This window comes from Aquila chrysaetos, chromosome 4 (assembly GCF_900496995.4).
Source record: "Aquila chrysaetos chrysaetos chromosome 4, bAquChr1.4, whole genome shotgun sequence".
Classification (NCBI taxonomy): domain Eukaryota; kingdom Metazoa; phylum Chordata; class Aves; order Accipitriformes; family Accipitridae; genus Aquila; species Aquila chrysaetos.
In genome coordinates, this window is record NC_044007.1 from 33,648,434 (window position 1) to 33,674,807 (window position 26,374).

General features: G+C 38.7%; 1 protein-coding gene and 1 long non-coding RNA gene across 6 annotated transcripts in view; one reads left to right on the top strand and one right to left on the bottom strand.

Annotated features, from left to right (window-relative positions):
* LOC121233241 overlaps positions 1–337 on the bottom strand; it is an 81,248-nt gene extending 80,911 nt beyond the window's left edge. Inside the window, exon 1 of the long non-coding RNA XR_005932194.1 lies at positions 259–337. This is a non-coding gene — a long non-coding RNA (uncharacterized LOC121233241). The remainder of the gene's footprint in view (positions 1–258) is intronic.
* Positions 338–353: 16 nt separating this feature from the next.
* On the top strand, positions 354–25,559 carry PEX2 (peroxisomal biogenesis factor 2). Of its 5 annotated transcripts, XM_041123009.1 has the most exons (3): positions 354–644; positions 7,059–7,256; positions 21,445–25,559. In XM_041123009.1, the coding sequence occupies exon 3, from the start codon at positions 21,464–21,466 to the stop codon at positions 22,376–22,378; it is 915 nt and encodes a 304-aa protein (XP_040978943.1). In that variant the 5' UTR covers positions 354–644; positions 7,059–7,256; positions 21,445–21,463; the 3' UTR covers positions 22,379–25,559. The 5 variants fall into 5 exon arrangements, with proteins under 5 accessions (XP_040978943.1, XP_029867745.1, XP_029867746.1 ...); XM_030011885.2 differs by lacking the exon at positions 7,059–7,256; XM_030011886.2 differs by lacking the exons at positions 354–644; positions 7,059–7,256 and adding an exon at positions 709–1,053.
* The last annotated feature ends 815 nt before the right edge of the window (positions 25,560–26,374 follow it).

Below are 26,374 nucleotides of genomic sequence, written 5' to 3' on the forward strand. Positions count from 1 at the left end.
GACCATCCCGCCCCGAATCGAGCCGGGAGCCCTTCCACCGCCACACGGGCGGCCAGGGCGAGCAGAAGCCGCTGTTGGCGCTTGCCGAGCTGAAGACGGCGACACCGCAGCTCAGCTTCCACCGGGACGCTCGACCGCTCGCTGGGTCCAGGATGCACGCGCTGCCCAGCGGCCCCCGCTCGGCCGCAGCCCTCTCCCCCACACTCGGCCCGGCAGCCGCCCCTCCTCCTGCCTCTCCCATTGGCTCCTCATCCTCACCCCGAGCCACTGATTTGCTCTGCGGCACGTCAGTCAAATAGCCCCGCGGTTCACCCTGGCACGGGTACCGTCCCGGCAGCCCTTCTAGAGCGTCCTCCCGATCTCCCAGAGTACTTCCTGCAGAGCCACTCTAGGCGGTTACCTCCGGTGGCTGTGGTTTGTGCCGCAGCCGCTCTAGGCAGCAGGAGCTGGCTCTATGACCTGGCGGGGCCTGCCGGTGGGACGGCGCCCGCCAGTGGGACGGTGCCCGGGGGCGACAGCCGGGTGGCAGAGAGGAGAGTCCCCGGGGCGGCCCGAGGAGGCTCCGTCCGCGCAAGCCTTCATTAGGAGGCTCGAGGCAGAGCCCGTCGCGCCCGTACCCCTGCGGAGGCCCGGCGGCGGCGCAGGTCAGTCAGGGCGTGGCGGGACGGGACGCGACGCGACGCAGCGCGGCGCGGTGCTGCCGGCCTTCCCGGCGAGCGGGACAGCGGCGGGCGGCGCTGCCGCCGCCGCCGTGCGGGGGCTGCTGCCGGAGCCGCGGCCCTCGATGGAGCGCGGCCAGGCAGCTCCCGAGGCCCGGCAGGCTCGGGGCGGCTGGCCGGGGCGCGGCGGCGGGGCAGCCTCTCTGGGTCAGCCCCGGGCGCTCCTCCAGGCCCTGCTTGTAAAAAAAAAAAACAAAAAAAAAAACCTCGCGTTTCGCCTCACGCTCCCTCCGGGCGCCTCAGTGCCGTGAGTCCCACTGCCGTTCTCTTCTCCTGTGGCGTGCCTGGGTATGCAAAGAGACTGCCAGGTTTCCAGCTAGGCCCAGGGTGTAAGGTGAGAAAGGATGGAGCCTGGTAACGCGTGCTCTGTGGAGAGGAAAGGGCATAATTTTCAGGCAGAGGCATATGTTGTTACTCTGAATTGTTATTCTGATGTCAGCTGAGGGAGCGAACCAGTTACAGACCTCCAGAGGCCTTTCCTGTGACTGCCTGCTATAGGTGACAAGGCTTCCTACAGGTACTGCCTGCTAAAGGTGACAGTGGCTTCTTTCCACTTTCTGTTAATCCAGTTTTGTGCAGCCTGTAAGTGTAAATAACAAACCACTAGCGTGCCACAAAATTAATGTGGATTTAGTTTGAATGGGCAATGTGTTTTGGCAGAGGGATGAATTCCGGTTATGATAATAGTCCATACCGAAAACCACAGCACTGTATGTTACTTCCAATCCCTAAGTGTATTTCACCTGTCAGTGAGAGGGAAGTATTCACCATGGTCAAAGATGAAGTATGGCCAGTTTATAGTAAAATCTGATTCAGAAATATTTAGCCATTTGTTTGATTTTACTGGAAGTTAGTGAATTCTTGTCTAACTTCTTTGGAGTCGTCATTAATATGCAGTTCAGCAACAGTCGCTGATAAAGTTTTCACTTTAAGACTAATACTATTTTTATTCTTTATGAAGATCTATTTTATCAGTGCTTTCTCCTACCAACTTTTTTACTTCTTTATGCTTCAGTTTCTACTAATCAGCAGTTTGTTTTTCACTTCCTGGCTGTCCATTATCACTAGTTTATCTAATGAAGTGATTAGTAGGAAAACAGCTGAAAGTGTCATTGCTGGGATGTGAATTAGAGTAGTAGGAAAACAGCTGAAGGTGTCATTGCTGGGACATGAACTAGAGTAACAAATAAACTATTAAGGGGAGCAACAAGTCACTTTTTATTTTTTTTTAAGTTTGTTCATATTGCATGAAGTCATCAATTTCAGTACTTGCTCTGGAGTTAGAGGGATAACTTCACACCTATGAGATGTATAAATGAACTTGTTAAATAGGCTTTTTTCATTCTTTTTAGTAGAAATGGAGTAGACCAGTAGGGCATATAATCAAGAGTATTGGAGGGATTTGATAGATATATTTTAATTTTTCTGGAATTTACTATGGAAATAGATGATCACGTCGGTATGGGAACACCTACTGTGGTCGCTAGTGCTCTAGCACTAGTTGCTAGTAAGAATACTTTTTTGAAGTTAAAAAGCTATATTCTCCACAAACTCGTTCTTTGGAGAGAATAGCTCACCACTTGTATCTTTAGTGATGTATGTGGAGAAAAAATAGTGCTGTGCATGAGAGTTTACACCATAAATAGGCTAGTTCAAACTAATTTCAGTTTTCTGTAAACAAACAAACAAAAAAAACCAACCTCCTAATATTTTGCTATCCTATACACTGCAGTGATGTTTTGAAAATAACTTGTCTTTTGGGTAAATCAGATATTACTTTCATTGCTAAAAATTGTCAGAAGTTTGTGTCTGGCTGTGCAAACGTATTCTTCAGAAAGCAGCATTTTTTTATTTTTAAAAATTTTAATAGCTTATTCATTTATGCTTTAATTACTGAGTAGAGTCAGTGAATTGGAAAGTGGAATACACTTAAAGCTATTGTCTATGAAGGTTTGCAAGGATCTTATATTTACATCCTCTACCTGGCTACTTATCTGGGTTGTATTGTGAGAGGCTGAAAGAGGCAGGGTGTTTCGGTATTTTTCGTAAGTGACAATTTATACATATATATATATTTAAAAAACCCAATGTTATATATATTTACAGGTTTTAAAGTAAGAATTGAGTATGTTTATTGAGTACAGAGCATAATGAAATTGCATTAATCTGGGGCCAAGGCAGCTGAAATAACTCTTTGCTTAGTTTTGCCTCTATCTGTAAGTCCTTTTAACTTCTAGGCCTGCCTTGGTTCAGACTTATGGTGTTTTTTGTTGAGATCATCCTTTTCACCAAATGAAGAAAATCAGTTCCCATTAAAGCTTTAGTGAAACTTTTAATGTTGATATAATTGAGTAAACAGTTATAAATTAGACTTTGCTCTGCATGAGTGGCAAAGTATCTTTTTCTTATGTTAGAAATGTTGAAAACTGTAAAGTAATACTGGTGAACTTGCATGTATCTGAATCAGCTCATGCTTAAGTCTCTCATGGCTACCCTTAGAACTCTTAGTACAGCAGTACAAGCATATAAAATATCCTCTAAATTTATTTTTTAAAAGTTTAATTTTCAGGTAATGGGCCTTCAGATGCATTATGAATCCACCTGCTGATTAAAAGGCTGACAGGTAGCTGGTATGGTATGCCCCAGTTCATGTTGGTGGATTATTAAGGATTAAGCTAGGTATACGGAATGTCTGTTTTGTGCAAGGAGGGTGTTTAGATTTGGGAGGGAATTTTTTTGTTTGAGAGCTCTTTGTGTTTGTCTCCTATTAGATTATTTCATTTTTCCCCCACCTCGAGACTGTAGGTATAATTTCTTTTATTAGAGAAGGTAGTGACTCACAGAAAGGTTTTGATGCTCACTGTGATTCAGGACATGTAGGAAGCAAATGTTCTTGTGACGGACTAAATAAAACTCAATTAAAACTTGCAAACAGGTATTGATAGTATATAAAGACTTTGTTAGACCCTTCATAGAATAGAATGGGAAAGGTAATTTCTATACTCTGATAGTTTGTGACACTGTTGCTAATCCGAGGACCTCCATTTGTGCTTTGACATCAAATGCTGTTGTGCAAGTCAAGAAAGTCATTTGATCTTCTCCTGTGTTTAATCTTTTATAGTCTTTGAAAGTGGCAGTTCTGAAAATTGCTAAAGACTGCTACCCAGAGAATATTTGGGAAGGAAGGAAAGAAGTTTATGACTATATACTATCAATACAAAAAAGTATATTGTAAAATAAATGAGTCTTCAAGTTGTAAATAATCAAGGGGTAGGGAGTGATGTCTGAATTATTAACATATATCTGGATATAGCAATGAAGCACATGGTGTTTTGGGGAAAAAAAAAACATTTAATTACACATTCAGAATGGGAGAGAGTGAGAATGTCTTTCCTTTTCCTATTTTTTTAAACATATGAAAGTCATTTCAAAGCTATGAGGTGCAGGGTAGGGGGAAAGAAAGGAGGGAGGAGATGAACAGATGTCTGCAGAAAAACTAGCAGTAAATTAAACAGTAGACAAATCAGTCAACAATTTGAGGTTATAATGTAAGTACCTTATTACCTATGTGCTGTATTTCCGTACTGGTTGTAATGACCTACTCTAAAAAAACAAACAAACAAACAAAAAAAACCCTTCAGTAAATTAGTTTGTAAGCATGGTGTGCTCTAATAAGAAGAAGAAAAATAAGATAATAAGAAACAAACATGAATAAGCTTTTTGAATTGAAAGATAGCTCTGTATTTAATAAGAAATGTTCTTCATATATTACCAATAAGCTCATTCTGGATTAACGTCAGTCTAACTGAGAATAAGATATATTATATTACTTTATTTTTAATATCTGACTTTTAAAACTTTTTAGATATTTAATGATTTTTGGGGCAGAGAGTTTTTTTTGAAGATTCTCAAGGTAATACTTTTTTATTAAAAAAGTTCAGCATGTTTGTTTGTTCCAGTTTAGCTCATGTCTCCTTTAAGCTGTATGGTCCCTGGTAGAAACTAATGTAATTATTTCTTAGTCAGTTACTGATGTTAGTGCCTGCTTTCTCTGAGAGCCTGGTTTAGGTATTAGAAAGCAAGATCATTGCCTTGGACTTCAGGAGAGCAGACTCTGGCCTCTTCAGGGATCTGCTTGGAAGAATGCAATGTGATGAGGCCCTGGAGAGATGCAGGAAAGCTGGTTGATATTCAAGGATCACCTCCTCAGAGCTCAAGAGCAGTCCAGCCCAGCGAGTAGGAAGTCAGGCAAAAATGCCAGCAGTCCTGCATGGATGAATAAGGAGCTCATCACAAAACTCGGACATAAAAAGGAAGTATGCAGAAGCAGGTACAGGTAACCTGGGAGGAGTATGAAGGCAGTGTCTAGGCATGCAGAGATGTGATTAGGAAAGTCAAAGCCTGCCTAGAGTTGAACCTGGTGAGGGATGTCAAAGGCAAAAAGAAATGCTTCTGTAAATACATCAGTAGCAGGAGGACGACTAGGGAAAATGTGAGATCACTGCTGAATGAGACAGGGGCTCTGGTGATGCGGGACGTGGAAAAGGCTGAGGTGCTGAAGGCATTCTTCACCTCTTTCTCTACTAGCAAAGACCTTCAGGAACTGTAGAACCCAGGGGAAAGTCTAGAGCAGGGAAGATGTATGCTTGGTGGAAGAGATTTAGGTCAGAGAATATTTAAGTAAACTGGACATATATAAGGCTCTGGGCACTGATGGGATGCACCTGTGAGTGCTGAGGGAGCTGGCTGATATCACTGTGAGGATGCTTTTGATAATACTTGATTGATCATGGAGACTGGGAGAAGTGCCTGAAGACTGGAGGAAAGCCAATGTCACTCCTAACTTCAAAAGGGCAAGAAGGAGTACCCAGGGAACTACAGGCTGATCAGCCTCACCTTGATCCCCAAGAAGAATGGAAGGTGATGGAGCAGCTAATCCTGGAAACAATTTCCAGACACATTAAAGACAAGAAAGTGATCAGGCGTAGTCAACATGGATTCACCAAGGGGAAGTCATTCTTGACCAACCTGGTAACTTTCTGTGATGAAATGACTGGCTTGGTAGACGAGGGGAGGGCAGTAGATAATTGTTTCAGTAGAGCTTTCAACACTGTCTCCTGTGACATCCTCATAGAGAAGCTGATGAAGTATGGGCTGGGTGAGCAGACAGTGAGGTCAATATAAAACTTGCTGAACAGTTGAGCCCAGGGGGTGGTGATCAATGGTGCAAAGTCTAGTTGGAGGCTAGTAACTAGTGGTGTACCCCAGGGGTCAATATGGAGTCTGATCCCATTTAACGTCTTTATTAATGATCTGGATGATGGGGCAGAGTGCACCCTCAGCAAGTCTGCTGATGACACAAAACTGGGAAGAGTAGCTGATAGGTCAGAGGGTTGTGCTGTCATCCAGAGGGACCTTGAGACCCTGGAGAAATGGGCTGACAGGAACCTCATGAAGTTCAAGAAGAGAAAGTGCAAAGTCTTGCACCTGGGGAGGATCAGTCCCATGCCTTGGTGTCTGCTGGGTGGCATCCATCTGGAAAGGAACTTTGGAGAAAAGTCCCTGGGGGTCCTGGTGGACACCAAGTTCAAAATGAGCCAGCAATGTGCCCTTGTGGTGAAGAAGGCCAATGGTATCCTGGGCTGCATTAGGAGGAGTGTTGCCAGCAGATCAAGGGAGGTCGTCAAGGACCCTCTCCCTCTCCTCAGCAGTGGTGAGGCCATGTCTGGAGTACCGTGTCCAGTTCTGGGCTCCCCAGTATAGGTGAGGCCTGGTGGGTCCCAGAGGTGAGCCCAATGAAGGGCCACAAAGTTGATAAAGGAACTGAAGCATGACTCCTTTGAGGAAAGGCTGAGAGAGCTGGGACTGTTCAGCCTGGAGAAGAGAAGGCTCAGGGTAGTCTTATCAATGGCTTTAAATACCTGAAAGGAAGGTGTAAAGAGGACAGAGCCAGGTTCTTTTCAGTGGTGCAAAGTGACAGGACCAGAGGCAGTGGGCCCACACAAACGCAGGAAGCTCTGTCTGAAGATCAGGAAACACTTCTTCACTGTGAGGGTGACCAAGCACTGGCACAGGTTGCCCAGAGAGGCTGTGGAGTCTCCCTCCTTGGAGATATTCAAAAGCCGTCTGGACATGGTCGTGGGCAACTGGCTCCAGATGGCCCTGCTTGAGCAAGTGGGGATTGGACTTTATAAGCTTACAATAAACACACTGATCCCTTTCTGCTTGCTCTTGTTATCACATTTATAAAAAATAAAAATGGAGGGGGTAACAGTCAACTCTGAAATTTTCTCCTTTTCTTCCTTTTTTTTTTTTCTCAGCTTGCAGTAAATACACAAGCAGTATTTGGCAACCCACCAGTGGACTTTCACACACATACTTTGGGAAACTCAAGAGGGGGAAGCTGCTCTGTACTACTTTAGAATTACTGCAAAAAAAGACCCCTTTGCCAGCAAGCTTAGAGAGGCATATTTTTCTTTAAATCCCAACGAACTGTATTCTATAAATATTGTGAAGTGTCTGTTGGGTCTTCACATCGTAAGTACACTTAACTCTCTGCAAATGTATTAGCCTTATACATATGTTTAGTATATACTAAACTGAACAACTCATAAGATATAAAATATGAAAAGGCTGTATTTGCATTTGTATGTAACGTATGCAGTTAGAAGATGATAATTTTGTCAATTAAAATAAGCCTTTCACTAGAATACCCTAATGTAAATTTCTCCCTAGCAAGGTCTGGTTTCCAAATGTTAACTTTCCAGGAACATCTGAATTCACGCAGTGTTTTAGAGCATGCAGAGAGCAAATTTAAACTTCTAACCTAAATGAGGGTAAGTTGTGTATTACTAAAAATGTGAGTAGACTCAAACTCACTGTATTGCTGCTGCAGTTAATGATCACAGGCCCTACAACTTGTTACATCTCTTGGACTGCAGCAGAAGGTTACTTCAGTATGGTGTTTTTAAGCAGGCTGCTTATGCTGTTTTGGGGTTTTTCTTGTTGGTTTTTTTTTGGGGGGGGGGTGGATAGGGTTGCTTTTTTTTTTTTGTTTGGTTGTTGTTTTTTTTTGTTTTGAGACCTAATAGAGTATATACTTTTTCACATAGACCAGTGAAGGGAGGAAGAGAAAGGGTATGATGCTACAACTCTGTTTAACTAACTAGTATGCTCTCAACACCAGCTATTCCACAGCACTCCTGTGCTCTCCAAGTAGTAAAGTTAAAAGCAGTGAATAAAAAAAAAAAAGTGTGTTCTGCTAAAAAGTTGCAGTCTCATGAGTCAGATTGTGCTGTACGTGGACAGAGAAGGTAACAGGCTCTCTGTCCTGCAGTTTCTCAGATGAGCTAAATGGTCCCCGTGGCCATGCATCTGACCTACATCTACAAGCATTGTCATTTCACATCTAAACTTTACAAAAACCTTCAGGAGAAGGAGAACAGAAAGGATGCTATCTCTTTGTAATGTGCCTCATGGAGATGGTGGTAGGGTTTTTTGGTTTGGAGGTGGAATGCAAGAAATTTGGAAGTCTGATACTATTTCAGACTGTTTTCAAAAGGAAACTAAATCCAGCTTTTTCAGAGAAAGAAAGGGTTAAAAATTAAAAGAAAGAAAAAAATTTGTGAGATGGAGGAAAAAGATTACAAATACATGATATGGGAAGAGAGGAATTACGGCAATGGTGCAACTCTTGATTCAAGGTTGACTCTGACTGGGTCTGGGTACTTCCTTCTTTCCCTGCAAGAGAGGACCTGTGGAGGTTTTTGGCCTTTAGAAGTAAGTTGAATCACTCCTAATATTAATTGTGTTTGTATCAGTAGCTGCCTGGGAACAACCTCTCTAAAAATGCTGGCTCTGCCACTGCTTATCTCCACCGTCTCCATTTTTGTTAATATTGGCAGTGGCGTTGGAAAAGAAAGGAAATGATCTGAATTTAAATTCTAAGAAAACTTGAAAAATACATTAAAAAATAATATTCAAAAACAATATTATTAATTCTATAAGCAGAGGAGCTGACAGAAGATATCACAGGAGGGGGCTGGCAAGGAGAAAGGAACTTTTCCTGGAAAGGAAATTAATGTAGGACCATGACACTGTGGGGCATAACTAAATCATGAAGGGGAATTCACGCTGGAATTGCAGAGGGTTTGTAGAAGCTGTCACAGTGTACAGCTCAGGCTGCCTAGTAAGGAAATTATTATCCCTCTTCTAAACTGTTACTTGTAATATGTGTGTGCAGCTGTGCCAGTGGATTCTAAAATGCTAATGAAGTTATAGGATTGAAGAGAGTGTGGTGAAAGCATATCAGTCTTCCCTTGTGTGCTTAAAGTTACCATAATTACCAAGTAATAAAACTGTCAAGATTTGGGGACACTGAGCACATCTAATTTTCCCAGCATCCCTATTAGTCACTGTGTATGCCAAACATTTCAAAGTACAATCATATCAAAAAGGTAAGAGTGGGGAGGAATTGTATAGTGTTACTTATTTAAACAGAATAGCCTCTCACCTGCAAGTCTGCATGAATCCTACAGTGAACTTGTAGAAATAATTATTCTTTTTCTTTCTTTTCATTTTTGAAAGACAGCAAAAAGTTTCATTATTTGTATTTACAGTGTTGTGGTGTTATCCTTGCACATTCAGAATGTTGGGTTTGAAGACCATAAGAACAGTTCTAGTCAAATGAAAGGCTTGGTTTTCTATCTTGCTATTGCCTCGTGGCAGATGTGAGAGTATGATGCTGAGATGCAAAGGCAGCCAGTTTCATGACTACCTTTTTTTCCTGGCCCTGATGCTCTTCTTACTGGTACTGCACATGTCTTACCTGATGTTGTGGTGACCTGATTGTGTACTAAATCTGCAGAAAAACAAATTTAAACAGGTTTGTCTTCTGCCATTTTAACATGTAAGAACAGTTCAGTAGAGGATCAAATGAGTGTTGGCGCTAGTCTTTGAGGAAAGGTGGCAATACACAGTAGAAGGAAGATGGGAGGGAGTGACCGTAGCTGTCAAATTACATCAGCTTATGTTTCTGTAGAACACAAGCCTAAGAAATGAGACATATGCATCAGGTTAAGTACTGTTCTTTATCCTTCTACCAGTTCAGAGTTCTTGATTATAATTAGATACAATTATTCATAAGTTATGCCATATAATACAAGGCCAAAACTTAAAACTGACAGTGAACAGGCTTGTCTTTTTATTGATGCAGGGCCTTCTTGGCTCTAACATATGAATACATACAGTCTGTAACAATGTTGTTTTTACATACAGTCCTACTTTTGGTACAGATGTGGACAGAGATTAATTATGAGTTAGCTATGCATTTAGGACAGATTTTACCTTTCTCTTCTAGTAAGTGTTTCTAATAAAAGGTTAAAGGACTTTACGTTCCTGCAGTGCAGGACTTGGATCAGCAGTGTTACGCTTGCATATCACTGAATATTCATGACTCTGCAGTTGGTATGCATATGTATGTAAAAAGGAAGAAAGTTGGAATAAAATCTGCACAACGACTGTGTTTCACAAATTATGAGCGTAAGGTGTTTAATGCAAAATTTCAGGGTTCTGTCATCTGTGGTAAATTGTATCAGAGTATATAGAACAGGCATTGCTTCTGAATGCCTTCTACATATCTTCTTAATCTTTATCCTGGCATCTCCATACCTATCTAGTGATCCATTCATATGGATCAGACATGTAGGAGCAGAACAGAAACACAGAGCTGTGAAACGGGAATTTAAGTTAGATGACTTTTTTTAGGTAGTTTTGAATGGAAGAAAGGTAAGGAGGGGCATGGAAAAGATGCATAAAATTGGGATTGATGCTGTGCTTGACAAATACGGCTATGTGAGGTACAGTGCCCTTACAACAGTGAAAAGCAGGTATTGCATATGTTGCGAGGCATAAGGCTAACTTTTCAGGCAAGTACCAGTAACCAGCAAATGAAGAGTTATGGCTATAACTGCCTACAGTGTGCTTACAACTGTGCATTCATGTTCTGTCTTTGAACCATTCTGAAATGGAGCTGCATACCTCTGCCACCATGTGATGTTTCACCTTTACACAAAGGATGGCATAGGTACTAAGCTTTACATCCTTTTCACTTTTACATGTGCAATGCAATAGAACTTTCAGTTATCCATCCTTATACCAGAACCTCGTATCCTCATCATAATTAAAATCTTTTGAAATGCAAGGGTCTCCCTGTCATCTGCTGATGTCGCACTTTCTCCGCTGCGACAATCTAGGGAAAACAACACATCGCCAGGGACTCGCCCTGGGGAGAAAACAGACTAACACAGATACTGTGGATCAAACGATTTCAAAATGATCAAAGCTCATAATAATTGTGCCTTTGTGCAGTTAGTAAACTTACAACAGTTGTGCCTTGTGTAGTTTCCTTCGTCCTCCCACAATTTCTCCCACAAATTCTCCCACATGCTGATGCTATCATCAACATTTGAGACCTACGTTTGTAGCACAAGGGATCCGTATCTTTCCCATGCTCTTACACCTCCTGATACTGGTTTAGTCAGAGATGTTGCCCCTTCCTTGCAAGGGGCTGTTCCTTCCTGGTTAACCATCACAGTCACAACTCTGTTGAACTACTCCAACCAAACCCACTGCCATTTTGATTCAGAAACAGTAAATGTAAGGCACTTTTCCAGATAATTGCCATTACCTAATTCCTAAGAAAAAGAGTCAATATTGTGTTTTGGGCATATATTTTGACTCTTCATCTTAGTGTTCAAGGGTTTTTTTGAACCATGTTTTTTGGAAAGCCTGAAGTTATAATGCAGCTTTGTTTTGTTAAGCATTTGGGGTTTTAGCACTAATTTAATTAAAAGGAACAGCAGCTAGATTTCATTTAGTATAGCAGAGAATGGGAATTAACAAGCAGAATTGACACATCCCTTTAGGGATGAGTTTGCAATTTGCCATACTAAGGAGAGGGATGACAAAAAGGAGGAAATAAGATGGGGGAAGAAGTAGAATGGGATATGGGATAAAGAAGAATTGTGATTGAACATATGGCTTTTTACATGCTTATCTTCCTATTCATTCTAATAAATGAAAATTAGGGCCATATCCAAAAAGTTGGTAGGATTATGCTATCTATGGCTTTTATGCTATGGGGAATACAAATGTACTTTGAGCTTTTGTAGCCTTAAATTTAACATCACAAATTTTAAAAGGTAGTTTTTTAAATAATAGTTATGCAGTAATTAGTCTATCAGATCTAGTTGTTTGCATCTAATAATCTGTCTTTTAAGAGTGCTGACTGATCACAAATTCTTCTGAAGTCAGTGGGAGCTTTTAGCATTCAGAGTATCTTTAACAGTGGCCAATAATAGTCTTGGTTGCTAGAATTCATTGAGAGAATGTATTACACTGATGCGGGATTTTCAGTTTCCATCAAATACTGACAGAAATGACTGATGTACAGCTTCTAACAGTGCAGCACTTTCCTACTGCTCTTCATTACTGTTGTATCAATTCTGGCTCTTCGGAGCTGGTTTTGATTTTGTAACTTGAAGCCCTAATATTTTGACTCTGGCAGGTAGTTTATGGAAGATGAATCAATGAGCTATCGTTATGTTCTCTTGCTGTCTCCAGGCATTCAGCAGTGGCTGATCTCTTGTATCCCATTTTATGGAATCTAAGTTTATGGAGTTAAAGTTGGAAAAGCAACCTGTGATTTGAATGTATTTGTGTCTTGTTCTTAGTCTTCAGACATAAGATGTAACTGTAGCATTTAGGATTCTGGGATTTGTTGCTAGTTGCTTACTCATTCTCCTTGGTGAAAATCTTAATTTCATCTATGGGATTGATTTGTTACACAGTCAGTCATTCAGTGTTTTCCTTTACTTTGTCTATTTTGAGAAATAGTCCTGCCTCCCAGGAATATAAGAAATAAATAATATTTTCTGTGATGGCAGTGTATTACTGGTTTTTCAATTAGTGTTAGTAGTTATTCCAAATGGTAAAAGAATCAGTTTGTTCTTTACAAAATGATAGGTATTTAGCTGAAGTATATAGAAATCCAGACAGTAATACAAAACCAATCTTTTGTAAGGTTATTTGAGGTAATGATATAGTGATAAGTTAATTTTACAGTGATTAAGAGACAACACAGTTGGGGCTCCCAATTAGACTTTGATCTGAGGATATTTCTCTCTACACTTGATGAGCAAGAAAGAGATGAGAATTAATGGTAAGACATGAGGCTTTGAGCAGCTGGGGTCCAGGTTCTGTGTTCTATTACGAGAGTTGATGTAAAGGAAGATTTTAAAATTAACTGGATACATATAATTTGATTTCTCATCTTTCAAGTTTATTGATTTCAAATTGACATCTAAATATCCTCTGCTACTGAGAGTAACTGAAAAGAACAGTTAAATGGAATAAATTTTCACCAAAAAAAAAACCAAAACCAAACAAACCAAAAAACACAAAACCAACTCAAAAAAATCCCACTTCACACTAAAAAAAGAAAGCTCAACATTCTTGTGGACGGAAAGATAGTTTTCTTTGCTATCTGTTGATATCCTAACTTTGTGAACATAAAAGGAGGAATAGTAGACTACAGGTATGGCTTGTGCTCTCTCTCACACCCAGTATGGGCAACACTGAATGCACAATACCAAATGCATTGTAGCTCCTGAAGAAAAGAGGAACTGTGTGTTAGTGATATTCTCTCCAGAGAGGGTATGATTCCTAGCATGCCCACCACATAGTACTTCCCCCTGCCTGGGCCATAGGTCTGAATGCTGGGACTTGGCAGAATCTAGAGTGTTGAAAAGGCTAAAAAATGGCTATCTTTAATGTATGTCCTGTTATTTCTTTGTGTAGAGATAGTTCATAATAATAAATAATAATGAATGTTAAAGAAACTTGATATATCAGGAGTTCCTCAGTGGCCTGGAAATCAGAAGAGTTGTCCAGGCAAAAATATTGCAACATGATTAGCAATGAATGTAAAGGAATAGTATAGGAATGTATGAATAAAATCAGTGACTCTAAAGAATAAAATAAGTTTCAATTTACAAAGCACAAGAAAAGAATCAATGAAAAGGTCCAAAACTCTAAATAAGAGGAGGCACAAAGGGATGGGTCCATTACCTAGATCTGTTATTAAATAAGAAAGGAGAACAAATAACAGATTTTCAAAGACTGATTCTTTACTTCATACTTAGAGATATATTGTGACCTGCTACTTTCATAAAATTAATCTTAGACAAAAAATAAGAGTGGAGCCAAAGCACAGAAAGAATAGCCTAAGGAATCTTAGTATAGATGTGCACAAGTGGCAAATCCTAATAAAATTCATCCTAGAATGATTGAGGAATTAGGCACCACTGATTTTATATATTTATTAATTTATTTATGCATGCATTTATTTTATTTAATGTCCCAGAGGGTGAAAATAGCCAGCGAAATGGGTTTGTGTGTGTGTGTTTGTGTCTCTTTATTCTTCTGTTAAGAGAATTATTGAACCTGTCAGTTTCAATTCCAAATAAAGATTCAGGAGTAAATAGTTTAGAAATTAATTTGTATCTAAAAATGCGCAGAAGAGAGATTGTAAAACAGCCAGTATGGTTTGACATGACCTGTTCGTAAGAAACCTCAGTCTGTTTCTCCTCTTAGAAAGGATGGCAAACTTAGTAAGTAAGAGGAAAACTTTAGGTAAATACAGCTTGATTTTAATAAAGTCTTTTTCCCTACATAAGCAAGCTAAGGAAACATTATATCAATACTATCTCCATTAGATGCTGATAATATCAGCATCAAGTTGAAAAATTGCCTTTACGGAGTAATTATCTATAGTACCCTGTCAAGATGAAAAGGCATTAATGAGTTGGCTGATTGAAGAGAACACACACACTTAGAAAAGTTACTGATGATACTAAGTGGGAGAGGGGTTGAAAGTTTTGCTGGGTTTTTTTTGTTTTTTTGTTTGGTTGGTTTTTTTCCTTTGTTTTGAACATAAGATCTGAATCCAAAATACTCCTGATGAATGTGGAGAGAATCTGTGAAATCAACAAGATGAAAAGCAGTGCAGGCAAGTATGAAGCACTGCATTTAAGAGGAAAAACTCAAATACATGAATACAAAACAGGAAATAACTATTCGGAGAGAAAAATGACAGAAAAAGATCTGATGATATAGTAGACCTCAAGGTAAATACTAACTGTGCTGCTTGACAAAAGTAGGGCTTTTTTTTCTGGAGGATCATACCAGGCATGTTGTAGGAAAGAGGACATTGTCTAGTTTGGCAAATCTTCTATATGTAGTTGGTCCCCTCACATGCCTCACTGCTTTTTCCTCTTGAGAAGATGCAGACAAACTGGAAATTCTTCTCCGTTATTGTTGTTTTAGCTTGTGGAATGAAAACCGTGTTTATTTGTAATAAGGATGCTTTAGATTGCATATGAGAAAAAGATTCTTTGTAATTATAAGGGTGATGAAACACTGGAACAGACTACCTAGTGTAGAATCAGCTTTCTTGGTAGTTAAATATCTGTCAAGATATTCTTGAGCCTGTGTTCATGCTGAGGTAGGATTAGGTAGTCTCTTGCAGTCCATTCCATCTCTGCGTAAGTACAGTGCTCAGACTATATGTTTTGGCTGCACAGAAGAGATTATCTAAAATAGTTAAATCATGAACTCTGTGAAGTGAATAGGTGTTCTACTTCTTGCATCCTAAATGCAATTTTAAGTTAGAGCAGTAAGGAACAAAGTTCATTTCTTACTTAATAAAATATATTTTTATTTGGGTTCCTAAAAAGTGTTTTGACAAGTCATACTTAAAAATATTTTGAAGCTTCTGCATATAATATATGTCTCTCTATCTCCTAATGATTATGCTAGAAAAGAAGGGAATTGCAGTAGCACTGAGACAGTAGAAACCCCTTGATTACTCATCCACAGTGGAATAGTCCTGTGGAAAAAAATGGCACCCTGGAGGTTACTTGGATTTGTATATTTCTGCAGGCAAAGTTTACAGACCTGTAAATTTAAATGTAGAATTTTTGTGGGCAGAATGCATTGACAAATATGCCTGATGGTAATACATCTCATAGTGATAGTCCCAGAACAGGTCAATAATAATGCTTATATTGATAGCAGCAATGCAGGAGATGTTACTTGGTATTATAGCTAAAATCCATGTTATCCCCTTAATCATAATTACATTAATATTGACAGGCTGTTGACAATACTCACATTACTATTGATAGATTTCTGTCAATAACATGTTTCCAAATAAAATATATTCATTCCTAATTTGTCCAATGCTCAATAACAGCACTAACATGTACCAGAAGAAATTCCTCTTTCCCTGGTGATACACGATAATTATTTTTTTTTGTTGTTGCACAGTGTGCTGTAGAAGTGGGATTGTTCATTTGTTTAGTTAAAAAACAAACAAACAAAAAAATCAACAGGCAAACTGTAGGTTATTTAAGAAAGAAATGTTCTGTGCTTTTGTTTTTTCTGGATGGCAATTTTTTTTTATATGCAATATCTGTGATAGTGTAAAATCAGGGGAGAACTTTTCAAGTAGTAGTCTTTAGTGTTCTGCCTTAAAGTGTATTTATGTAACAAGTTAATCGCATGTAGAGTTTATTATGTATCTTCACCTGATTTTTGACTGTTCAATTCTGATCACATAAGCTAAGCCTCATGGCATCCTTAACTGAGCATTGATATTTGTCTCATTACTGGGTCTACGATTCTGAGTTCTTAAGTTTTAAAAAAATTAAATTAGACCAAATAAGAGACTTAAAACTGTAAGGACATGACAAATAGAATTTAATGCAGAAACATGGAGGAAAACCAGCATTCTCTTTATAGTCTGTGTAGCTCAGCAGACTATGGAATGCAAAAATAGTGTTAAAATGTACAAGTTAAATGTGTTGATACTTACAGGCTGTGTTTATTGTGTAGTTTTAAACCAGAATATTTCTCATTTATTCCTACTCTAGGACCACAATTTGTGAAAACAGTACGAGCTGAAAAATCTAACAAATTTCTGAAAGGATTTTGTATAGAGGAAGTAATTTTAAAAGGGAAAACTTAATTTATTATCATTTATTTATTCTTTATTTATTAGCACTTGAAAAAAATGGACACCATAGACAAAGAATATAATGACAATTCCCTACTATAGCAAAATAGAGATTAGAATTTAGGTATCTTCTCTCAAAGAAACAGATGCTGTTATCCAGATCATTAGGACGTTTGCAGACATTTTTCATAGGAAAATAACAGATTTCAAACTTTTCCTTGTAATGTTTGTCTGTGGGAAGTAAGTATCTACCCTATAAGTGCAGTAAAACCTTAAATCAGTTTGGAAGTAAGCATAGTGTTTAGCAGAACACTTCAGCCTGTAGGTAACAGTAAGCACACTGAAATGTGCTTACATGTTAAAATCAAAGCTATATGGATATAATCTTCAAGTAACTTGCAGGGTCTAGTTAACAGCCATGGCCTATGGCAAACTTTCAGTGATCTTAGCAACAAAGAACTTCAGAACAATGCCCAGTTTTATTGCTTAAATTGAGAATGCTTACCTAAGTGTTCATCAAAAAGAAAGCTTTGCTTACGTAGGAATATTGTAAGCATAATTTAAAAGATTTTAAAGGAGTACATCTTTATTATTAGTTGCTTATGTTTTTGGCTGATATTATTTTTTTTCCATATAGTTTGTATAAAAGTGACTTCAAAGTTGAATCAGTCTGCTAGTCGGTAATTCAGGAGGAGACATTAAATGTCACAGTTAAGCTATATATGGTGTTGATTCTAATTTTTTTAAAAGGAGACTTGTTGGATTTTGCAAGATTTCAAAGGTTAACAAACAGTGGTTGGACTTGGTTCAAAAGCGGTTCCCATTTTCTGTGTACTAAGTTCCAACGCACACTGACAGATTCACTGAAGTTACTTCCTTCAAGTAAAGTTCTATAAAGGATCATGGACATGGAAAAAATGCATATTGTCACAAATCAATTAGATCTTACAACGAGGCATGCACAAATTTTTGGGAAGATCAAGTTCTGGGGAAGATCTTTACGACATCTAGCCCATCCTCCTGTGAAAACTAGGGATAAATTCAATGCTAGAACAGGTAGCTTAGGGCATTGTTTGGTCAAGTTAAGAATCTCCAGGGATGGAGATTTCACAGTCCCTGTAGATAAACTTCCACTTTCCTTATGTCCAATTGGAATTTCTCATGTAGCAACTTACCAGTTGCCTCTCTCTTTCACTGAATCTCATGGAAAGGTTTGACTTAATCTTCTCTGTAACCTTTAGGTAGTGGAAGATTACTATTAGATCACTTCTTAGCTACCTTTTCTTCAAGTTGAACAATCCGAGTTCCTTCAAGCTCTCCTCATACATCAGGTGTTGGGGCTCCCTGATGGTATTAGTGGCTGGACTCTTTTCAGTTTGTTGACATTTCTTTTGTACTATTGATAGAAAAGAGGCAAAACTGGACGTAGTGTCCCAGCTGCAGACGCACCAATGCCAAGTAGAGGGGAATAAGCACATCCTTCAGTCTGCTAGCTATACGTGTGCTAAGGCACTCCAGTAGGCATTATTGCCGCAAGGATGCACTGGTGACTTGGGTTCAGCTTGCTGCCTGCCAGAATGCCCAAGTCCTTTTTTGCAAAGCAGCTATGCAGTCAGTCAGCTCCCAGCCTATAGTAATCCATGGGTTTTCTTGCGTATTTCATGATCAATCATAATCCTGTGTATTTGACAGATTTTCCTTGAACTTCAGAAGGTTCCTGATGACCCTTTCCTCACTTGCTGAGGTTTCTTAAGATAATCTGGCTATACCGGGGGGGGGGGGGGGGGGGGGGGGGGGGGCGGAGAAGTCTGCACAGATTTAGCCTACCTTATTTATGAGAAATCTCCAACAGCAATTTCTCATAGCAGTTGGGATAATGGAAGACAGCTGGAAAAGATGTTGTAAAATGTTTCTAGTAGATGGATCAAGGAAGCTGTTTGATAAGATGTCCCTTTCAAATAACTTTAGGATTTTGAAAGGGGATTTTTGTGTATTGGGAGTTGTATAGAACACAAGTAGGAGGGTAACTAAAATGAGTAGAATGGAGTGAAATGAGTAGAAGGGACTGAGGTGTTACCAGAAGTGAAGAAAACACTAGACTTTGAGGGGTTACAGAGTGAATAGGACTAAACCAGTGACAGGTTCCAGAGCAGATGGTTATCAGAGGCTGTGGTTCCTAAAATGGTAGTGGGATGAGATGAGGGGTAGGAGGGTGGATAGTCATTGGAGCTGGAGTTTTTGAAGTGATACAGCAAGATCCAGTAGGGGTTGAATTGACCCTTTGATCACAAGGCAGAGGAGGTAAGTTATTGGGATTATAGTGGATAGTGCTTTCCAACCACACTTCCTGTGCTTTGGTGCTTACTACAGAAAAGACGGAAGCGTGAGTGAGACAGGCTTGGGCATACTGCCTTTGTATACCCTTGTATACTGGCCTGTCAGGCCAGTGCAGGTTGGTGAGATGAACCCCATAGCTTTTTGCCCAGAGGAGGTGGCCTTATACTGCCTTCAGCCATATTTTGCTTGCTAATGAGGAAGGCAGAGCTTAAAGAAACTGAGTGGACCTATTGTTTGCCCTAGCCATGTAGCCAGTCTGTTAATTGAAAACTACTGTTGTACACCATGCATTAAGAACAAAATCATATTTCCTGTTAACTTTCCATGATATTTTCCTTATAGACATGACTAATTACAGGTATAGAAAACAGCAGGAATGCTACAAATAATGTTTTATACTGGGTTTTAAAACTTTTGGTGCACTCTGTTTCAGCAAACGTTTATTGGTTTAGAGGGATTTTTTTTTTTTTTTAGTATTCTTAGCATCATTAGCAACCATTCCCATGTAGGATCCTATACAGCATCTTTTATTCAAAGCAGTCTTGTGTTGTAGCAGGTTTTCCTCTTACGAGTAAGGATTTGAAGTACCTTCTTCTGTACTTTCTCCAGAAGGCTGTTAACCCTTGCTTGTCTGCAAAGAATCTGATTTAGAAAGTGAAATATGTTGCATACTGTCTGAAATATACCACTTCTCCTAAATTACTTCGAGTTTTTTATGTGGACTAAAGGAACCAGAAATCAGTTACCCCACAATTTTGCATTACTGAGGCATTATCCATATTTTGCTCTTGCTATTTATTGCATTTATTTTCTTAGTCACAGAATTCCAGATAAAATAACATTTAAACCAAGCAATTTTAAAAAATATTTTTATTTTTCTCTGTAACGCTTGAACAAGAAGAGTATACATTTGTTGAAGTTGCTAGTATACATTAATCATCTTGCCAGGAAATGTGTTATATGACAAGTACCACAATCCCACACCTGTCAAAAGACTCTAGAAAATATATGCAGGCTTCAGTGATGTACTTTATGATAATTTATGTCTGAATGCTGAATATTTCTCTAATATCATATAATGATTCTTCTCTAAACTAAACAAATTACTGCCTTTATTTAGCAAGTTTTATCATTCCCACCTTAATTTTCATCCATATCTTTCTGTATGTAATCCTTAAATTCATTAGTATTTCTCAGATTTTACTTTCAGCTGCCGCTACTGAAGTATTCATATGGCAATATTTTCTATGCACCCCACTGTTCTGTTCTAGATTTTAGTTAGTATGTTCATTTTCTCTATTTCTCCATAAAACACCATATAGTTCTACAATTCTTGTTTCTGGTCTTCTGTTTTAAGGTCCAATTGAATATTACAGTTATGTTATGCCAGCAATACTTTTTCTTAAATTTATTGTCCTGGTTTCAGCTGGGATAGTTAATTCTATTCCTAGTAGCTGGTACAGTGCTATGTTTTGAGTTCAGTATGAGAAGAATGTTGATAACACTGATGTTTTCAGTTGTTGCTAAGTAATATTCAGTCTAAAGTCAAGGATTTTTCAGCTTCTTAAGCCCAGCCAGTGAGAAAGCTGGAGGGGCACAAGAAGTTGGCACAGGACACAGCCAGGGCAGCTGACCCAAACTGGCCAACGGGGTATTCCATACCATGGGATGTCCCATCTAGTATAGGAACTGGGGGGGTGGGCGCGGGGGATTGCCGCTCGGGGACTAGCTGGGTGCCGGTCGGCGGGTGGTGAGCAATTGCACTGTGCATCACTTGTACATTCCAATCCTTTTATTATTACTGTTGTCATTTTATTAGTGTTATCATTATCATTACTAGTTTCTTCTTTTCTGTTCTATTAAACCGTTCTTATCTCAACCCACGAGTTTTACTTCTTTTCCTGATTTTTCTCCCCCATCCCACTGGGTGGGGGGGGGAGTGAGTGAGCAGCTGCGTGGTGCTTAGTTGCTGGCTGGGGTTAAACCATGACATTTATACAGTGAAATGTTAAATCTATGGAGTTTTCTAAATATCTGGAAGGTGTTAAACACTGTTCTATAACCAAATGCAAACGTTACTGTTTGTGAGAAATAGTCCAATATAACTTATTTTGAGATGAAATTTTATACTGTTAGTGTAAAGCTTCCTGAAAGGAAATGTAACATATTAGTAACGTATTAATACAGCATTCTGAAGCAGCTTTTTTGTTATTTTTTTGTTTACTGCTGGTATATTACAACTTTGTTATCTTTAACAAGAATAAAAATAGGAAATGCTCCATTATACTAAAATCTATTTATGTTTATTCCTAGAAAGTGGTTTTGTGAAGAAATGGCGTCCAGCATTGGAAGTGAAAAGAGTGTGAATCCTGTGCTCAGAATAAGTCAACTTGATGCTCTTGAACTAAACAAAGCCCTGGAACAACTAGTGTGGTCCCAGTTTACCAGCTGTTTTCATGGATTTAAACCAGGCGTGTTGGCTCATTTTGAACCAGAAGTAAAAGCATTTTTATGGCTTGTATTATGGAGATTCACTATCTATTCCAAGAATGCAACTGTGGGACAGGCTATTCTGAATATTCATTACAAGAATAACTTATCTCAGACAGAGAAATACCAACCTCTGAGCAAACACCAGAAGTTATGGTATCTTATTTTCACTGTTGGTGGAAGGTGGTTGGAAGAAAGATGTTATGATTTATTTAGCAATCGTCAACTGCAATCTTTCTGCAAAATTAAGAGTTATATTAACTTTGGAGCTGGACTTCTTAAACTCTGTGGACTTCTAAATTTTCTGATTTTTCTTCAGAAAGGAACATTTGCAACGCTTACAGAACGCATTCTAGGAATTAGGTCAGTTTTTTGCAAGCCGCAAAGTGTTCGGCAGGTAGGATTTGAATACATGAACAGGGAGCTCTTATGGCATGGCTTTGCTGAATTTCTGATCTATCTGCTACCTCTTATTAATGTACAGAAACTAAAACTTAAAATTTCTTCTTGGTGTTTGCCTATTGCAGGTCTTCCCAATAGTGAAAACACATTAGCAGCTCACTGCAAGGAATGTTCACTATGTGGGGAATGGCCTACCATGCCTCATACCATAGGCTGTTTGCATGTTTTTTGTTACTACTGTATTAAAAGTAACTGTTTATTTGATATGTATTTTACATGTCCTAAATGTGGGTCAGAGGTACACAGTCTTCAGCCACTGAAATATAAAATTGAAATGACAGAATTGCATGCCTGATATGAGGTTGCTTTGTTTTTATACTGTACATGAAATATTATGTTGAAGAGATTAATGGAAAAATTTAGAAATTATTGTAAACAGAAAGCTTAAAGATGGGTTTGGAGACCCTGTAATTTGTTGTAACATATGTCTTTACTGGTCTTATTTTTTTAATGAGTAACAGTGCCAACTTGCCTCTCTGAAGGAAAGAAAAGGAAGGAGTTCACCAGCTCTTCTATTCTGTCAGGCTACTTGATACCAGTTTGGTACCCCTATCTTGTCAAGTCATTCCTTCTTAGATCTAGAGTCTGTCAGCCTACCACTTCCTAACTGCGTGCTATATACTTCCCTCAAAGATAAAGAAGATGTCCAGTAAGTTTTTACCCATTTTGTGGATTTTCTCAAGCTTGTTGTAAAAGCTTCTGCCATTACCAACTTAGCTAGTAGATGGATTTAGTGGGAAAGTCATCCTTGTTCATGCCTAAAGAATAATTTTAAATTTGAGTATTTTGAATTTGAGTTCCCAGTGTGATGTTCCACTGCAGAAAGGAAAGGTGTAAGATGAATTGTCATCTGAGCAGATTATTAATAGTTTTCATCATAATCAGCCACCATAACAGGACATACTCTTTCTCTAACTCAGAATTGCTTTCTTATCAATAGACCATAGGCTTTAAGTGATCCATCTGGTAGACAGATAGATACTCTGTAGTTAACATGTGCCTACAGGAGATAAAATCACTTCCTGTGCAAATACAGTGCACCTTCTAGACCTTCATGAGATGACTGAACTCATTTACTCGGTCAGCTATATATCTGTGATCTTCAGTGACGTATACGTGACTTCCTCCCACTTCTTCCCTATAAAGCTGAGGGATGCAGTTCATCCATTGGAATGTGGCAGCTGCCCAAGGTAACCCACATTATTCTGAGTCAGAGACACTGGAGAAAACTGTTTACTCGCAAGATGCTGTCTTTGGGACTTGCCACACTTCTTTTTTTTTGGTGTGGTTGAAGTGTGTTCCAAACCTCACTAATGGCTCACTACCACACAGAAAAATGATCAAACACAGTTATGTGCATGTAGACATTAAAAAAAAAAAGGTAACTCTTCTTGGTTTTTACTATTATTATTTGCTTTCTCTGTTGGCTTTGCAATATTTTTATTATTACCCTTTTTAACACTTTATCCATTTATTCTCTGACCTGGTTTTATAAGACTTACATTTTTTTAAAAAAATTGCGGTCCTTTTTTTAATAGTAAGTCTCACCCAGAAATATCTCATTAACGCAAAAATACATTGCATCCTTTTTTGGCTCTTAAATCAAATTTTCATAAACTTATACAGTTAAATTGAGTAAATTACTTTATGGTGGCTGTGTTCTTGATTGGTTATCATGAATAATCAGTCCCAAAAATAGTATGGTAACAGCTGATCCAATATCTTTCATCTACTTTTATGAAATGGTTTATTACATTCTTCAGTGTCTGATTAAAACAACCCACCAGCCTATTTGTTTGAAGGCCTTAAATTCTAGGTTTTGATCTTTAGAGTGACAGACAGCGCTTTCATCTGATGCAATTAAATACAGTTAGCGGGTTTGTAAGTATCTTTGGGCAGCCCAAAACTTCATTAATTCTGCTACTGTTCTGTGAGTCAACAGAGACTTCAGAGCAACTGCTTCCAGATACTGTGCTGCAACGCATTATTTGCCATCAAATGTGTGTAACAGCAGCCTGCCAAATTTGTTATTTGCTGTTGCAATTTGAACCAGCAGGTACAAATCTGTCTTTATTGGAAGTATCGAAATGGGCAAGTCTGTTGGAGAATATTCTGGAATCACTTGCTGGTGCTGAAGTGATTCTGTGTGAATTGTCTTTCCACATCACTTAATAGCTCTTTCCAAAGAAATGTATTAGCAACCCTGACTTTGACATGGTCTAAAGTCCCCAGAAAGGATCATCAGCATTTCTGCTACCTCTCTCTAACTATCTTAATTAAGATTTTTACGTGTCCAAAATCCAGTGTTTGTAGTTTATAATCATAGCAGACCTTTGTTTCCTGTGGACACTTCCTTCTGAAGTCACAGTGCAGTATTGTGTCAAAAGAGCATGGATTTTCTATATTGGACTCTGTTAGGTGTCAAGTTCTTCTTACGTAGGAGTTAACTTTCTTGTTTAGAAGTTTCTTTTTCCTGAATATTAAAGAATGTTGTCTTTCTTTTTCATTCCACCTCTCTCTGTCCTGCTGTTTTGATTTACCTAAGCTGTATGAATTTCCTGAGGTTTGTTTTGTCTTGCAGCTTCATGCAGGTGAAATCCTAGTAAAATGTGTACTGTTTTTCATCCCTGTTACAGTATCAGTAAGAAACCAATTTCCAGAAGTTTTGTACCTCTGTTGAACAACTATTTTCTGGTGGCTGTGCCATATTGCACTTGGCTTCCCTGTTTTTCTTCTGGAATTGAACTTTTGATACTTAACTTACGTTGGCTTATTATACCAAAGCATTGGCCTACTACTGTAGTACCTCATCATCAGCGTGTTAGGTTTGTAGCTCGTAGCACTGACCAAGTTTGTAAAGTCTATGTCTTATGGCATAAATAAACAGTTTGCATTACCCTGAGATCCTAGATTCTAAGGTGTGGCTTTAACTCTTTTATTTTGCATGCAAGTAAGCAGGTACCATGCATATCACAGAAAAGAAGGTTTGGGAAGGAAGTTGTTCCTTCTGTCAGATACAGAATTTTATCTTTTTGTTTTTTTAATCTACCATGTGGTGAAACCTTCGCTCAGTTGTAGTCACAACTCAGATTGATGAGACCAAGGTTTCAACTTGCATATTGGAAAAACTACTTGCTGCCAGGTTAGCTTTTTAGGACTCCAAGGTCAATCCTCAGCAGCTTCCTTATAGCATTGTTAAATTAAAAAATATACCTTTTTTTATATTGTAATTCTGTTTTGTTGTGTCTTGTGAGATACAAACTGCAGAGAAGTCTTACTTGAAGATATTACAGAAGAGAAATAGATAATTTGTAGACTAATCAAAGGATAATTAATTTCACGTACTAATTGCATTGATAATTTGTCCTCATAAGCATTATATTTTCAGGTTAAAACTCTTACTGTAACAAAGGACTAAGATACATCTGGTGATGCTTCCTGCAGTAGAGGGAATAAAATTTATTTTGGAATGTTAATCTCTTGAGTCATTTTCTCTAAACAAAAGGGGTTTAGTGTTCAACTACCATGAGAATGTACTTCTGAGCAGTCATATGTGCATCAGTGAAAAAGATAAATGCCTAGAATTTAAGAAAGCTAAAGGACCAGAACTTTTATTCAGTCTTGGATAGGAGTTACAGCCCTGTGTTAACAGCTTTATTTGTGCTCCATTGTGTGTCTTTGTGTGCTACATGCACGTTTTCATTGTATCAGAAATCAGAAAATGAAGCCATAACTGAAACAGACTAATTAGATTAATAAACTTATTAGAAAACTTTTCATATCTTCATTTGAATGAGAATTACTACTTGTCACAAGGTGTGATTTTGGAGGCATTTAGGTGAAAGGAGTCAGAAAATGCTGATTCCTTGCTTCCACAAACCACCACCACTTGACCTACTCTGAGAGGTCTCATTTAAGTAATGTTATGGAAGAATTAAAAGCAGGAGTTTCAATATTCTGTAAAGGAAAGGAGAGGGATAGTATCTGATTTCTGCATTACCTGGAAATATTTCTTTATTTTTCCGTAAGTGTGAGATGTGATGGGCGAGGATGATCTGTACAAAATGGTGAAGAGAAGATGTTAAGAAAAATGAAAGAAATATATTTCCTAAATACAATCCAATGAATGTCCGTAATTGAGTATATTACTACAATTGTTACCTGGGATGTATCATTCTTATGAAAAGCAAGTTGACCTTCTTAACAGGAGGTTCTGAAGTTTGCCTTTTTCCTAAAAGACTTCTCTCTTTTTTTTTTTTTTTTTTTTTTTTTTTTTTTTTTTGAAGGCAAG

Bases quoted from the DNA above. Each gene is read 5' to 3' on its own strand.
- PEX2 (XM_041123009.1), top strand. From the start codon at position 21,464: ATGGCGTCCAGCATTGGAAGTGAAAAGAGTGTGAATCCTGTGCTCAGA.